General features: G+C 35.4%; 2 protein-coding genes across 3 annotated transcripts; both read left to right on the forward strand.

Annotated features, from left to right (window-relative positions):
• The first annotated feature begins 3,943 nt into the window (after nucleotides 1-3,943).
• Nucleotides 3,944-6,734, forward strand: HOXD11 (homeobox D11). Its single transcript, XM_069735354.1, has 2 exons — nucleotides 3,944-4,938; nucleotides 5,956-6,734. The coding sequence occupies exons 1-2, from the start codon at nucleotides 4,344-4,346 to the stop codon at nucleotides 6,186-6,188; spliced, it is 828 nt and encodes a 275-aa protein (XP_069591455.1). The 5' UTR covers nucleotides 3,944-4,343; the 3' UTR covers nucleotides 6,189-6,734.
• A 7,346-nt stretch (nucleotides 6,735-14,080) lies between these two features.
• Nucleotides 14,081-17,027, forward strand: HOXD10 (homeobox D10). 2 transcript variants are annotated; one of them, XM_069735355.1, is made up of 2 exons: nucleotides 14,081-14,837; nucleotides 16,232-17,027. In XM_069735355.1, exons 1-2 carry the CDS (start codon nucleotides 14,099-14,101, stop codon nucleotides 16,507-16,509), a joined length of 1,017 nt encoding a protein of 338 aa, XP_069591456.1. In that variant the 5' UTR covers nucleotides 14,081-14,098; the 3' UTR covers nucleotides 16,510-17,027. The 2 variants fall into 2 exon arrangements, with proteins under 2 accessions (XP_069591456.1, XP_069591457.1); XM_069735356.1 differs by having other exon boundaries at nucleotides 16,235-17,027.

A 17,027-nucleotide genomic window follows, 5' to 3' on the forward strand; every position in this document is an offset into this window, starting at 1 on the left:
CACACTGAGTGACTGTAGACTGTGCAGCCAGGAGCAGTCAGAGTCAGTGTAGACTTCCTGCACTTGGGCAGCAGCCTGGCAAATGTTGTACTGTGGATATAGTGTGTTATGGATATAGTGTGCTGTGGATATAGTGTGTTATGGATATAGTGTGCTGTGGATATAGTGTGTTATGGATATAGTGTGCTGTGGATATAGTGTGTTATGGATATAGTGTGCTGTGGATATAGTGTGCTGTGGATATAGTGTGCTGTGGATATAGTGTGCTGTGGATATAGTGTGCTGTGGATATAGTGTGTTATGGATATAGTGTGCTGTGGATATAGTGTGTTATGGATATAGTGTGCTGTGGATATAGTGTGCTGTGGATATAGTGTGTTATGGATATAGTGTGCTGTGGATATAGTGTGTTATGGATATAGTGTGCTGTGGATATAGTGTGTTATGGATATAGTGTGCTGTGGATATAGTGTGCTGTGGATATAGTGTGCTGTGGATATAGGGCGCAGCTGCTGCTGGACTCACATGTGTTTAAGTGGTAGAATCCATGATGGTGGCAGCTAAACAAGCAGAGAGCCTACATTGTGAACAGGAAGGGGGAAGCTTTTCTTGCAGAACTGTGGTGCAATAAATGAAATGAGTCACAATCTCTTCTCCAGTCAGTTTTTACGAGAGCAGCCAGACAGCGTCTGTTCACGTTCTGCAGATACTGGGGGCGCCATAACAAAGTTAAGGTCAAGTTAGTGTCTTATCTTGGGTGGCAGAAACTAAAAGCTCCCTATCTCCTCTGCCCTTATCCACATTTATACACTCACATACATATATACATGCACAGATTGCTGTCTGCCAACACTAGCAGTAATAATATTGGTGCATCACTAGAACCCGGGGAAATGTCACTGATTGCTACATACCTGCTCATTACAGCTATGGCACCGAGACATCTAAAGGTAATGTGCGTCTACCTCCTGTGCGTATACCTCCTGTGCGTATACCTCCTCTGCGTCTACCTCCTGTGCGTATAATACCTCCTGTGCGTATACCTCCTGTGCGCATACCTCCTATGCGTATTCCTCCTGTGCGTATACCTCCTGTGCGTATACCTCCTCTGCGTCTACCTCCTGTGCGTAAAATACCTCCTGTGCGTATACCTCCTGTGCGCATACCTCCTGTGCGTATTCCTCCTGTGCGTATACCTCCTGTGCGTCTACCTCCTGTACGTATAACACCTCCTGTGCGTATACCTCCTGTGCGTATACCTCCTGTGCGTATACCTCCGGTGCGTATAACACCTCCTGTGCGTCTACCTCCTGTGCGTATAACACCTCCTGTGCGTATACCTCCTGTGCGTATAACACCTCCTGTGCGTATACCTCCTGTGCGTATAATACCTCCTGTGCGTCTACCTCCTGTGCTTGTACCTTCCATGTGTGTTCCATCTGTGACACTAGGGTCTATCTTATGTGGCTATGAGGCTGTGTGCATCCGTGGTGTGTGTGCGGCTTTCTTTGTAAATACACAGCCAGAATGGGAAATACTCATCATGTACACACAGAGATCCAGTGCTGTATGAGGAGCAGGGAGTCCATCACAAGTGTCACTTATACACATGTAAAGAGCGAGTATCTGTCTACAGGTTGTGTATGGGTGATTCTGTGCTGAATCTAGCTTTAATGTGCACGTTTGTATGTGTGTATGTACGTGTATGTATGTATGTGTGTATGTATGTTTGTCTGTGTGTCTGTATATGTGATGTCTCTGTTTATTAAAGTCGAATTGTATTGAATACAATTCGAATTCAATTTTAAATATGTCGAATTTTAGAATTCTTGCACTTCTACATGGGTGTCTGACCTGTGCAACCTGAGTACACTGTACATACATGTGTAAGTGTATGATTTTATGTTGTGTTTGTGTCTCTCTCGTTATTAAATTCAATCGTAAGGTGCAAACTCAGAGACACAACGATCATCAACACGTACAAAGTAATATAGCAAATAGTTAAAAAACAAAACAAAAAAAAAACCATTAGATTGTCTATCTATCTATCTATCTATCTATCTATCTATCTATCTATCTATCTATCTATCTATCTATCTATCTATTATCTATCTATTTATCTATCTATCTTTTTATCTGTCTATTACCTTTATGTCTGTATGCCTGTCTATCCATTAATCCAACCAACCTAACCAATGCGCACATCTATACGTCGATCGATATGTACAATATTTGTGTATATATTTTAATACATTAAAATATCTATACAATATCGATTGATTCCTATATTTTAGAAATATCAATTTGTGCACGTGTATGTGGTATGTCCCATATCTATCTATCTATCTATCTATCTATCTATCTATCTATTATCTATCTATCCATCTATCTATATCTATCTCGACATAGGAAATGTACCGGATTACCGGTTCCATGTGTATATACGATGTATATTGTTTACGTTTATTTTTTCTAAACACATTTTCTGTTTTGATCTATCTATCTATCTATCTATCTATCTATCTATCTATCTATCTATCTATCTATCTATCCTGTACTTCTTTCTTTTTTTTTATAGCTAAAGTTGATAAACCTGATTTATATTTGTATCTAGCATGATGATGATACTCAGTAGCACACGCTTTTTTTGTTATATTTTGTTCTATTGTACACTGATGCATTTAGTATATGGGTTTTCTGGTAGTGAAATACTTACAAGTGTCAGAGTGTAGAGAATGTAGAACAACAAATGGCGGATTGTAGAAGGACAGAATATCTGGCTTGAGTCAGAGTTGTAGTATTCGCCATAGACATGTAGTCTGTAGAGATGTTCCCTTGTTGCTTTCTGTTAGGGCCAAACTTGGCATGTGTGCGAGGAATATTATTGTCAATTATTAAGGATTTTTTTTTAGACGACTTGTTTACTTTATCAATTCTTTGATATCTCGTACTTTTTACCGCTGTAAAAATACAAATACATATATATGTATAGGTGTGTATATATGTGTGTATATATATATATATATATATATATATATGTATGTATATATATATGTAGGTGTGTATGTATATATATATGTAGGTGTGTATGTATATATATGTGTGTGTCTAAATGTCTATATATATGTAGGTGTGTATGTATATGTATATATGTTTGGATTTTTACTATTATATATGTTTGGATTTTTACTATTGAATAAAAAATCTGTTTGATATCAATCCCACTGGCGTGTTATCACCCACGTTTCATCATGGAGAACGTGTATGTCTATTGCATGTATATCACCTGCACTATGGTGATGATAATCTGCTCATAATCTGCCCATGTTGCTGCTGATCTGCCTTTATTTTTATGGTTGTATCAGATTTGTATCTCCTGCATTGTGCAGTCTCTAACCTCAGGGATCTGGGTAGTTAAACATTTGTCTGCATGTGTCCTACACCAAGTAAAATACACCAAAATATTGTGGGTTTTGTGTATCAAAAAATGAAGCAGAAAAAAAATTCGAAGCTATTCTAGAATCTTTGTTCAGTAGAGAGATTTACAACCAATGTAAATATTTTTTTATTATTATTTAATGTATTGTGACAGCATAAAACTGCATTCACACAGTACATAAATGTGTGCACAGAAAACATGCACACGGGCATGTACACACACTTCATACGTGTGTTATACCCAGAAAAGTCGCAATGGGAGTTCTGTCATCATAACCTATGTGTTATTTCTTGTATTATTTGAGGCTTACATCGTCTGTGAACTATAAGAACATGTATCTGGTTTCCCCCCCAAAAAAATGACAATTTGCTGTTTATTTTTGTGTCTTATAATATTTGTACTTTGATGATATATCAATATAATACTGTACATAAGATATGATACAGGAGTGTATGAAGTAGGACGTGTCTAGATTTGATATATATTTTTTGATGCTAAATAGGAGGGACTTTACCATAATAGATCTCCTTTTAAATAGTCTTTGGACACAATCTGCTCCCTGTAAGCTGCTGTGGGAAAGACTGGAGTAAAAAAAAAAAAAAAAAAGAGAGAGAAAAAAAGCAGTGTGATTGTGTGTGAGAGCAGACAGGATCAGTGTTGCACCTTTGTGTAGTGTGGAGGGATGTTGCATTCTGCAGGCTTCTTATAGATATCAGGACATTGTACATGGGGGATCACGTGACGCAATTACCACCAGAATCAATCAAGATGAATTGCACGTCAGCAGCACGCTCGGGCTTTTTTCTTTAGTTGATGCTGTCCAAGCCCCTCTTGAGCAATACATGGATCTTGTTCAATGCAGTGAAATCTCCTTGTTGCTTTTCATCGCAAAAGGGGAGAAGAGATGACTGAGTTTGAGAATTGCAGCAGCAGTGCGACCCCCAGCATGTATCTGCCCGGCTGCGCTGCCGCTGCCGCTGCCTACTACGTCTCCCCATCGGATTTCTCCAGCAAGTCTTCGTTCCTGTCTCAGTCCTCTTCTTGCCCTATGACTTTCTCCTACTCCTCCAATTTAACTCATCATGTGCAACCTGTGAGGGAAGTGGCATTCAGGGAGTATGGCAGCAAGTGGCAGTACAGGGGCAGCTACCCCTCCTATTACCCCGGGGAGGAGGTCATGCACAGGGAGCTGATCCAGCCTGCGGGCAGGAGGTCGGACGTGTGCGGCCACCATGGACCCTCCGGGGCCACCTCCAACTTCTACGGCCCGGTGGGGAGGAATGGCATCCTGCCCCAGGGCTTCGACCAGTTCTATGATGCCAGCCAGAGCTCTACCTACCAGACGGAGATGGAGGAGCCGCCTGCAAAGCCTGAGCTCAAAGGCTCCAGCAACCCACCCAGCAAAGTGACCTCTGCACAGGACAGGAAAGGGACAAGCCAGGATAGCCCCGGTCCGCCAACTCCTGGGGGGGAGACAGCAGACAAGAGCAACACTTCAGGTAGGCACCGACTGGGGGCAAGAGCACAAGGCCAGCACTTTGTCAGCCGCCCTTTTATGTGCTATTTTATAAGCATTCAAGGGTTTTATATATCCTATAAGGTTCCCTGTACCGCTGTAAAGAGTGTGTTTACGACAGGGAACTAATTTAAGATGAGGATGGTCTATTGTTCAGCATTTCCTATTATGTTATCATGTTTTGTTGATCACCCTCCCACCACCATTACTTGCCGAGTGTCATAAAATACATTACTTTGGAGTGGAGTGTTCAATAGCCCTTATTTTCTTAATATACATAGGAGTATATATGTGTAAATATATGTGTAGATATATATATATATTTATACATATAGATTTATATATAGTTTTATACATATAGCCTATATGTTTATTTGTGTATGTTATATGTACATACACACATATATATGTACATATATATGCACATCCAGATATGTACAGTATACACACATATATACACATATGTACACACATACACATATGTACACACACACATGCGCACATATATTTATATATCCACATACATACATATATATATATATAAATACACAAACATATATATACAAACACACACATATATATAGTACATGCACACACACATTTATGTATATATATGCACACACAGATATGTATATACACACATGTATATACACACATATACATACACATACACAATATACACACACATGCGCACATATATTTATATATACACATACATATATGAATACACACATATGTATACATATATATATATATATATATATATATATATATATATATGCAAACACACACACACACACACATATATATACACGTACATGCACACACACACACACACACACACACACACACACACACACACACACACACACACACACACACACACACATATATATATATATATATATATATATATATATATATATATATAAATGTAGAATTTTGAATATCTACGTCTGTTTAATATTATGGTAATATTTTGTACCATTGTGTCCAGCAGCCTCCCAGAGACTTAGGAAAAAGAGATGTCCCTATAGCAAGTACCAGATCCGGGAGCTGGAGCGGGAGTTCTTCTTCAATGTCTACATCAACAAGGAGAAGAGGCTACAGCTGTCCAGGATGCTGAACCTCACCGACCGCCAAGTCAAGATCTGGTTCCAGAACCGAAGGATGAAAGAAAAGAAACTCAATAGGGATCGACTGCAATATTTCACTGGGAACCCACTTTTTTGAGAGGAGACTGCACAATTTGTATTCAGACAAGATACTTGTGGATACTTTTTATCACTGTACTTGGACCATGATATCTTGTGAGGATTTCCAAACCTCTGGAGGATGCCTTCTTGGTAAGGAAAGGGTCTACAAAAACGTCACTTTCACATTGCAGCCAATGGTGTGTTTTTTTCTTCCCTTTTCTCCCCTTCCCTGAATCTATTAACGCTGATTATACAGTATATAGAACTGACTGCAAACAACTAGGGAGGCTCTGAGCCCCCAGTGGCTACAATGACTACAGTACACATTTACCTAACGAATGCAGCTTTATGACACATACATATATATATTTACATATATGTGTATGGATACATGTGCACGACAATGATGTTCTCTTGTGAAAATTGTTTTATGGTAAATTCGGTGTTACCTTGGACACATTGCATGAGTTCCAATGTCTCAAAGGTCTTTAAATATATATATGTCAGTCATTTAATGCATTATATATAACCCCATCTGTACATATTTATTAAATTTTCAATGTTATTTTTTAACCAACCTGAATACGTTTTCTATGACTTTTAGCTTTATTTTGTCCACTGAAATGCATTTTGATGCAAAACTAAAAGCCATTTTTTTAATATCAGTTTCTTCAGTGATTCTGCTTGTTTTATGCTGAGTTGAGTCAGAATGGTGACATTTGGTGTTTCTAGAATGAAAAGTCAGGGATCTGGACAATTGTTTATTTTGAAATCTAAAGGAATTTGGTTGGGGCTTATTCCATTAGAGTTTATATGGCGTGACCCACTGGGCTGTTTACAAAACCTTGAACTGTCTAGACAACACAATAAAAGTAGGGGATCCAAGCACCATAATTGGCTTATATTAGACACCTTCTGGTGGGCTAAAAGCGATTTCCGCAAAGTTCAATAAAGGAAGACGTGAGAAAGGGGGCTGTTTTCTTCAATGGCACTTAGTGGGCGTTATTCTCCTGGCATAGAGCTCAGGCAGACAAGGACTGAGGAACAGACCCACAAGAAAAAAAGGACCGAGAACAAAGACACAAGGAAAAATATATTGTTAAGAAAAAATTCCTTCCATTTAGGAAAAAAAAGTAGTTGCCTTTGAACTTCCAAAATGTCAAGGTCATCACCTTTCACCTTACCAAATAATTAAATACCCTAAAGCTCTCTTATTATTTTTCCTAGCTGCCACCCAGTAGTGTGCATTGAAATATCTAGATATTTTATTGAAGGAGAAGTAAATTACTTAAACAACATACTGCCTTCCTTCCCTTTCTTCCATCATTTCCTTTATTTTCTTCATTTTCTTTCTTTCTTTCTTTCTTTCTTTCTTTCTTTCTTTCTTTCTTTCTTTCTTTCTTTCTTTCTTTCTTTCTTTCTTTCTTTCTCTCTTTCTTCTTTATTTTTTTCTCTGTTCTTTTATTAATTGACATTTGGTTGATTATAAAGTATTTACTTGTTACCTAATCCTGGAGACAAAGATCTGTATTGTTCTAGATTCCAAATAATAAAATTGAATGTATTCATGGCATATTAAAGAAAAATACATAAACACACACAAAATTTTTATTTATTGTTTCCAAATTAATCCAACAAATGTCATTAATATTTTTTTTTTTCAATAATAAGAGCAGACTAATTAAAAATCGTTATATTCAATGACAGGCTTCATAATGACATAAACACCTTTGTCAAATAGTAAAATGTTAAATTTGTAAGAAAACCATAGTTATACATGTATTTTTTTTATGTAACCATTTTTTTAAAATAAGGATATATGCCTCTAAGACCTAAACATAATCACAGAAATATAAATGCCGCATTGTGTGCTAAATCTTAAATGTCCACAAGAGGGCGACTGCTGCACTGCAAATAGCTAAATTGTTGCAGCTAAAAGCGCAGCATTGTCCATAAATTAGAACCCAAGTCACATAAGGATTCTAGATTCTTCTCCACTGCAACAGTTCTGTTTAAATATGCTTTAAGTAATAAGTATTTCGATATATAAGCCACCATCACATTGTGAACCTTGAAATAATACCATAGAAGAGAAAGGGGGAAACTATCATACAGATTTACCTATAGTCATAGGGAATATTGAATTCTCACTTATTCTGTGACTAAAAAACAGAAGAATAGATCTGCAATTTGGGTGTAAATGTATCTATGGAACTGACATGACTGATACAAATTAATTAAGAAAAAAAAACAAAACAAACGAAAGTCTGCAGCGAGTTAGGATTTAATCTTAAAAGCATTTATATCCTAGAGGATAAGACTTTTCTTCAAAGGTATTTATGGCCAGATATGTGCCGCAGGCTGCAAACAACATTGTTTATTATGTTTCCTTTTAGAAACGCCAGCAGAATCCTAAAGTCACCAGTTGCTTCAGTAATAATTTCGATGTATCTGTTAAGAATATTTAGCAAATTATAATTGTCACAAAAAAAGTAAAGTAGGTGTTACTAAATAATAATAACTATTATTGTACGGGAAAAGAATTATAAAAAATGTCGGGCTAGAATTCATAACTTCCAAACACAGCGAATATCAAATATGGTGGATATTACTACAGACGGTAGATAGATCGATAGATAGATAGATAGATAGATAGATAGATAGATATATAGATAGATAGATAGATAGATAGATAGATAGATAGATAGATAGATAGATAGATAGATGATGTACTAATAATACACTTTATTAATATCTTGTAAATAGGGCGAAATTTGACAGACCCTACATTTTCTAGAAAAAAATAAATTAAATAATTTTATAATGAATGTAAGTTATCGTCTTTCTGTGTATTTATAGCAATCGGTTTAAAAAATTTCTGTTTCACCTTTCACTCTCAGTTTGCCTAATTATATATTATTGCTTTGCTATTTTAATTGATATTAATTTATATCTATATCTATAATATAGCTATTATCTATCTATCTATTATGAATCTATCTATATATATATATCTTTCTATCTATCTGTCTATCTATCTATCTATCTATCTGTCTTCTATCTATTATCTATCCATTAGCTATCTATCTTGTATCTATTATCTATCTATATATCTATCTATTATCTATCTTTCTATCTATCTATCTATCTATCTATCTATCTATCTATCTATCTATTCATATCTATCTATCTTTCTATCCATTATCTATCTATTATCTATCTTTATGTCTCTCTGATATATATCAGAGATAGATAGATAATAGATATATATGAGGCAGATAGATAGAAAGATAGATAGATTATTATTTATTATTATTATAGCGCCATTTATTCCAAGATAGATATAGATAGATAGAAAGATGCATATTAATATATATGGATAGATAAATATATACATATTTATCTATCCATATATGTTAATATCTATCTTTCTATGTATCTAATTCACATCTATCTATCTATCTATCTATCTATCTATCTATCTATCTATCTATCTATCTATATATCTATTATCTATATATCCCATATCTATCTATCTATCTATCTATCTATCTATCTATCTATCTATCTATCTATCTATTATCTATATATCCCATATCTATCTATCTATCTATCTATCTATCTATCTATCTATCTATCTATCTATCTATCTATCTATTATCTATATATCCCATATCTATCTATCTATCTATCTATCTATCTATCTATCTATCTATCTATCTATCTATCTATCTATCTATCTATCTATCTATCTATCTATCTACAGTCCCACTCATATATTTTCTATGTAATACATACCTGTGTGATGTTTAGTTCTGTCTCCAGCTTGTATCCCTGAGTTTGTCTGCCTTATTCCTGTCTGTCCTCCTAAACACTACTTTTCTCATGTGCTTTCCTGAAATAGGAACATGCTTTGTTTTTCCTTATTTTCTTTACGGGAGATTTGACTTTGATCTTTAAGTCATTGGTGCCTATAGGAGCATTTGTTACTCTCTGAGCACAATCCGTTCATTTCCTCCGTTTTCTACATCTACTTTTTATTAATGGAATAGAAAGCATTTTGTGTTATTCCTGTCCCCGGTACAATATTTTGGAAGTGGAATATTGCATTATTGATATAGTAGAGCATTGCCCATCTGCTTAAGGCACATATCAGCTCTGTTGTGTTTAAAATGAAAAAGTCTCAAAAATAAGTTGACCTGTTATTAGGTGCAGGTGATATTTGCTGATAATGGTATAGGCCAATCGTATAATGTCTAATACAATCATTTTTTCTTATTATTTTAACGGTTTCAATTCCGAAATGTGTAATATATGTTTGCATTTCTGTTTATATGATAAAAGATCAAAGAATATGTGTGTGCGTGTTAGTTTATGCGATAATGTGTGTCCTTATATGTATCATAAAACTGCTTGCCATATTTAATTAGACGATGTGATGCATATGAGATAAATAACTAGATAGATAGATATTAGATAAATAGATATTAGATAGATAGATAGATAGATGATAGATAATAGATAGATAATAGATAGATAGGAGAGAGAGAGATAGATAGATAATAGATAGATGGATGGATGGATTAATAGATAGATAATAGATAGATATATAATAGATAGATAGGAGAGATAGATAGATAGATAGATAGATAATAGATAGATAGATACATGCTAAATAGATAGATATTGAATAGATAGATAGATAGATACATGCTAGATAGATAGATATTGAATAGATAGATAGATAGATAGATAGATAGATAGATAGATGATAGATAGATAGATAGATAGATAGATAGATGATAGATAGATAGATAGATATTGAATAGATAGATAGATAGATAGATGATAGATAGATAGATAGATAGATAGATAGATAGATAGATAGATAGATAGATAGATAGATAGATCTATCTATCTATCAAAAAGATTGAATTCACTGGAAATATATTTAATTGTGAAACAATGTATACATTGCCATCTGAGCACAGATGAGATAACTGTTCTTGAGCATCCTGGTGGAGCCTAGGTCTAAGGTTACTGAAATGTAATTGCTCAAGAAGAAACCAGGATCCTGTTTGTGTAATGAGCGCACTTTTGTTTTTAGTCTATTGTGAAAGCAAAAAAAAGTGCAGTAGATACCAACCATAGATGTGCCCTGTGTGCTGCAGAGCGGAGGACAGGGATAGTGGGGCAACAATATATTAATTAGGAGATTGGTGGCTGCCAACATGTCTCATTGCCCTGTGGAAATCAGTGAGCAGCATAGGTTCCACACACCAGCAACACATAACATCAGCTCTCATGTGTTGGAGTATGTGACATCAAAGTGCAGGATCTCTGAAGTCTCAGTGTAAAGCTATAGCCTGGAAACAAAGGAAGATACTCGTTACCTTATAGGAAAGGAGAAATCTGAATTCCACTATGGCAGGAGCACAGCAAACCCCAACTTCCCACAGTCACTATTATTGCTCTTAATATATTGCTTCAGAAAGTATGCACAATGTGTGTGCCTATATATATATATATATATATATATATATATATGTGTGTGTGTGTGTGTGTGTGTGTGTGTGTGTGTGTGTGTGTGTGTGTGTGTGTGTTTATAGATGTGTGTATGTATATATATATATATATATATATATGTGTGTGTTTATAGGTATGTATATATATATATATATGGATGTGTGTATATATGTCTCTGTACATATATGTGCGTGTATATGTAAATTTATGTGTGTGTGCATATATATATATATATATATGTGTGTGTATATGTAAATATATACGTGTGTGTTTGTGTGTTTGTATATATACATGTGTGTGTCTTTATGTGGGTGGATACATGAGTGTGTGTTTATTTATAACTTTGTGTGCATATATAATTATATATACATGCAGCTGTATATTCTTAGTTATATATGTATGTATGCATATATATATATATATATATATACTATATATATATATATATATACTATATATCTGTATGTGTGTATATACATGGTATATCTGTATGTATATATACAAGCACAAACAAACGTTTTTGTGTGTATACATGTATGTATGTGTGTCTGACTGTCTGTCTATATGTTTGTGTGTCTAAGTTGTCTTCACACAAGCCATTACACAGCATACAGGCAATTGCAGTTGTAAAAGGCAGTGGCTCTTAACCTGACAATGATGTTGTATTTGAACAGCTGCGAGAGAGGCTTCCATTTTATCAAAGGTCTGTCTCATTGCCACAAACCCAGACATTTTATTGTTTTAACTGCATAGGAAATAAAATGCCTGAGAAAAGGGGGTCTTAAAAGAGCAATTGCCTCTGGAATTCCCTAATTCTCAACAACTTCTAATGAAACTGTGAATTTAAACTTTTATAGTAGTCAATGGGGGCTGTTATATTGATTAATTTAAACACACACACACATTTATATTGTATCACATATTGTCTTGATCAGTGTGTCTGTAGTTTGTCTATTATTTTAATATTTATAATATATATATATATATATATATATATATATATATATACTTTATCTACTATCTATTGATCAAACATATACATACTTTATCTACTCAGTTAAACACATAACCATACAACACTTGCACACCAATATAGTATGTGCACCTCTATTGAAAATCTCTGCCTTATTTTAATCTGCACACAGTATATCATGGTGGGAAGCAACATATACACATACATTCAGTACAGGAAAAGTGATAGAAATTTAAACTAAAACATGTACCTTTCATAGTAAACTATACATACATACATGTATATATATATATATATATATATATATATATATATATATATATATATATATATATACAGTATATATAGTTCCCTCTATTTGCCAAGTTATATTAAAGGGAAAAAACGAAGGATAAAAATCGATGGATTATTTTCAATAACTCATATGGAGAATACCATTATGCTAAATTCTACCTATTAATCTTTCCTTTTACTAAGTTTCGATTGATTTCTTAATATAATATATGTTCGTGTGTGGTACCAGTGGGTATAACTCTTTAAAAAAAAAAAAAACAGCAACACAGGCAAAAAAAAAAAAAGGAGCAACTATCCAAGGAATGCAGATGAGATCAGTATTGATCTCCCTGATTCTTTGTAATATGTTTTAATAAATTGCACAACCTTTTGCACCTTCCACGTTGTCAAGAATGAAGCTTTTACCTAATCCATAAAATAATAAAGAACACAACGATGCATTTTCTGTTCGTGATAACGGTCCTTCCACCACTGTCACTAATGATAATTGATGGAACTGTATGAAATAGCAGAAATGTGATGGTTTCGAGCATTGTGCAAACTTTCAAGGTGTATCCCAGGGCATTGTGTGTGAACTCTGTGCTTTGCCTTTGCCTCCCCATAGGGGCTGCCTGCAATTCTGCTCGCCTTGGAGTAATGGCTGTGCTTTAGGTCAGCTGCACACTCTTTTATTTGGATGTAAAGCATTAAAGAGAGGGACTGGCGATTGCATTTGCATTACTGTATGTTCTATTAGGCGACATCGCATGGAGGCTGTGGTTGGAATCTGCTGCTTGTTGCTCGTGCATTTAAGGCACAGAGCTGTCAGGATTTCAGTGCAAAAGAAAAAAAAATAATAATCTTGTAGGTATGTATAAGAAAGTAATGTTAGATGAGCGCAGTGCAGCAGGGCTGGCGGCACAGGCAGGGGTTGCTGGGCAGCACTTACACTCTGGCCGTGTAGAGGTCGCTGTTGACCACGGTTGAGCTGCAGCCCCGGCTGCCCAGGCACCATGTGACCTGCAGGGAGGTAGCAGCTCAAGGCCATTTTCAATTCTCATTGGCTTCCTTGTCATGTGGTTGTGCAGAGGCATCCACAATTACACAGGGAATGTTTTCCTAGAGATGTCAGCCTACAAAGGACACAATCTCTCTTCTTCAAATTCCTCCCCAAAATGTCCTTTCCAAACAGCTCTCCTGCTGCAAATACTTTTTTAGTAGATTCTTTGATCAGTGCCTGTAGAAGTGACAGTTTCTATTCCAACAACGCCAGCATGTACATGCCACCTAACTCAGACATTGGGACTTATGGGATGCAAACCTGTGGACTGCTACCATCCCTGGCAAAAAGAGAAGTCAATCACCAAAACATGGGAATGAATGTACATCCCTATATACCTCAAGTAGACACTTGGACAGATCCGAGCAGGTCCTGCAGAATAGAGCAACCTGTTACACAGCAGATCCCCACTTGTTCGTTTCCTACAAATATTAAGGAAGAGACCAATTGCTGCATGTATTCTGATAAGCGATCAAAAGTCATTTCTCCAGAGGTGCCACCATACCAGAGGCTGGTCTCTGACAACTGCTCTGTGGACAACTCTGAGGTCCCTGTCCCAGGATATTTCAGGCTGAGCCAGACCTACGCCAGTGGGAAACCCCAAGAGTACAATAATAACCAAGAAACCAGTTCATCCTTAATGTTACAGCTAAACCCCCGCGGCAGCTCCAAACCTCAGCTATCTGCACCTCATCAGATGGACAAGAAAATGAATGAAACCCCGAGCAGCCAAGAGTCCTCCAAAGTGCCCTCAGTGGAAAGTCCAGAGTCCAAGGCTGCCCTGCAGGAGGACAGGAGCTGCCTGGCTGAGGTGTCTGTGTCCAGCCCTGAAGTCCAAGACAAGGAAAGTAAAGGTCGGTATCATTACAAAGAACTTCTTATAAAGCATTGATTGCATGGGGTAGTAGTAGCTTGCACACGCCAGCACCATAAAACACTGTGTAAAATACTAGCATTGCCTCCCATAACATTTAATGGTAACTACATGTCAAGAAGGAACTGCCCTTTTTTATATTCAGGTATTTAAAAAAAAAAATATATATCTTCATGTATGATCATCAACCAGACACATCTCACTCAAGAGCAGCATTAAATGTCCATTATCGATGCACTCAAAGTTTTTACGGATTATTTATTGTATTTTTTGTTGTTGTAACCTCCTTCCAATGGGTTAATTCCAAGGAAAGTGCAAGGGACATTATAATTTAATTCCATTTCAGCTGGCAAACGTCATCTGCTGGTGTTACAGAGGAAGTAGTAATAATAATAATAATAATAATAGAAAATTATAGCCATAGTGTTAATATTACAAATAATGATATTCAAGGGTTAATACATTGGATAAATCTGTATTCAGGGTTATAGACGGTCAGCAAAGCTGCTGACACTGCGGATGGACAGTGAATGAGATGCTGCTAGAAGATTTGTCTGGTAAATGTGACATATGCTTTTCTTATATATAAAAAAGTGAATTTCAGTTAATATGTGCTTATTATGGTCTGTCAATGTGCACTGAGAATACAGGGGACTAAAAGGAGGTCAGATGTATTACATTCTGGGGGCGCCTATAAATGTATACACCTTGCTTGCTTACAATTTCCTATATTTTGTGTGTGTGTGTATGTATATATATATATATATATATATATATATATATATATATCTGGTGATTTATATATATATATATATATATATATATATATATATATATATATATATATATATATATATATATATATATATATATATATATATATAATCCCCAGATCATTAAGCTATATATACATATATAGATATTTGCGTCCAAGCTGTGTGTGTGCTTATAAATACATATATTTGCATACATTTAGTTTTCATACACACAAATAATGTATTCATATATGAATGCATAGATGTGATGAAATAATATATACACTTATCTATCTATCTATATGTATATATGTATGTATGTATCTATCTATATACATATATATATTTATATATACATGAACCTATTTTTTATTCATTGTACATATATATGTATTTGTATGTGTGTGCACCTTCCTCTTATCTGCCATTGTGTGCATAACATTAGGCTTTTGCTTTTGTTATAATACCAACACGATAGGCATTTTGTTCGAGGGGTCATTGCCAAGTCTATTCTTTGTAGAATTAGGATATTTTTTGAGGGTGGAATTTTTTTCAAATTTATTTGTTTGTTTATTTATTTATTTTATTTTTCTTTTGCCATTTTTTATTTCCACACTAGAAGAAATCAAGTCTGATACTCCAACCAGCAATTGGTTAACTGCAAAGAGTGGCAGGAAGAAGAGGTGCCCGTATACTAAACACCAGACACTGGAGTTAGAGAAAGAGTTCTTGTTTAATATGTATCTGACTCGAGAGCGCCGCCTAGAGATCAGTAAGAGCGTCAACCTCACTGACAGGCAGGTCAAAATCTGGTTTCAAAATCGCAGAATGAAGCTTAAGAAGATGAGTAGAGAGAACCGAATCCGCGAACTCACCGCCAACCTGACTTTTTCCTAAAAGCAACTCTTGCTCCCCTTGAGGAGAGACTGTGACCCCCACATCCCATCATTTCCTGTGATCTAGAATGTGATTCCTCATTTTATAGTGCTGCAAGTGTCTCTATGTATTTTCATGGGTATATAAATAATAATAAAGATCCAGCACATGTAATTTATTATTATTATTTTTTCACCGTATGGCAGGGTAAAAAGAAAAGAAAGTTTATCATTTTAGTCTTAAATTATTGGGACTGGTCAAACATCCAAACAATGTGACTTTTTTTCATGATTTTTTTCTAAGGAATAGTCTTTCTGCGTGTTACTTTATGGACCTCGGCATTTTAACATTCATGTTTATTCTTATTGACTTTTGGGGACAAAATAAGCACATTTTCTGTAAATGTCTCTGCTCCAAGTAACTGAGAATCTGTTCGTCAATGTGTAGTTTATTTGAGTCGTGTTCCTGGTAGAACTTTTCTTGTGATATGTGGCAATATCATGGAGACAGCTGTGTCCATATTGTGCATGTTCTGTGCA

The sequence above is a fragment of the Ranitomeya imitator genome, chromosome 7 (assembly GCF_032444005.1).
Source record: "Ranitomeya imitator isolate aRanImi1 chromosome 7, aRanImi1.pri, whole genome shotgun sequence".
Classification (NCBI taxonomy): domain Eukaryota; kingdom Metazoa; phylum Chordata; class Amphibia; order Anura; family Dendrobatidae; genus Ranitomeya; species Ranitomeya imitator.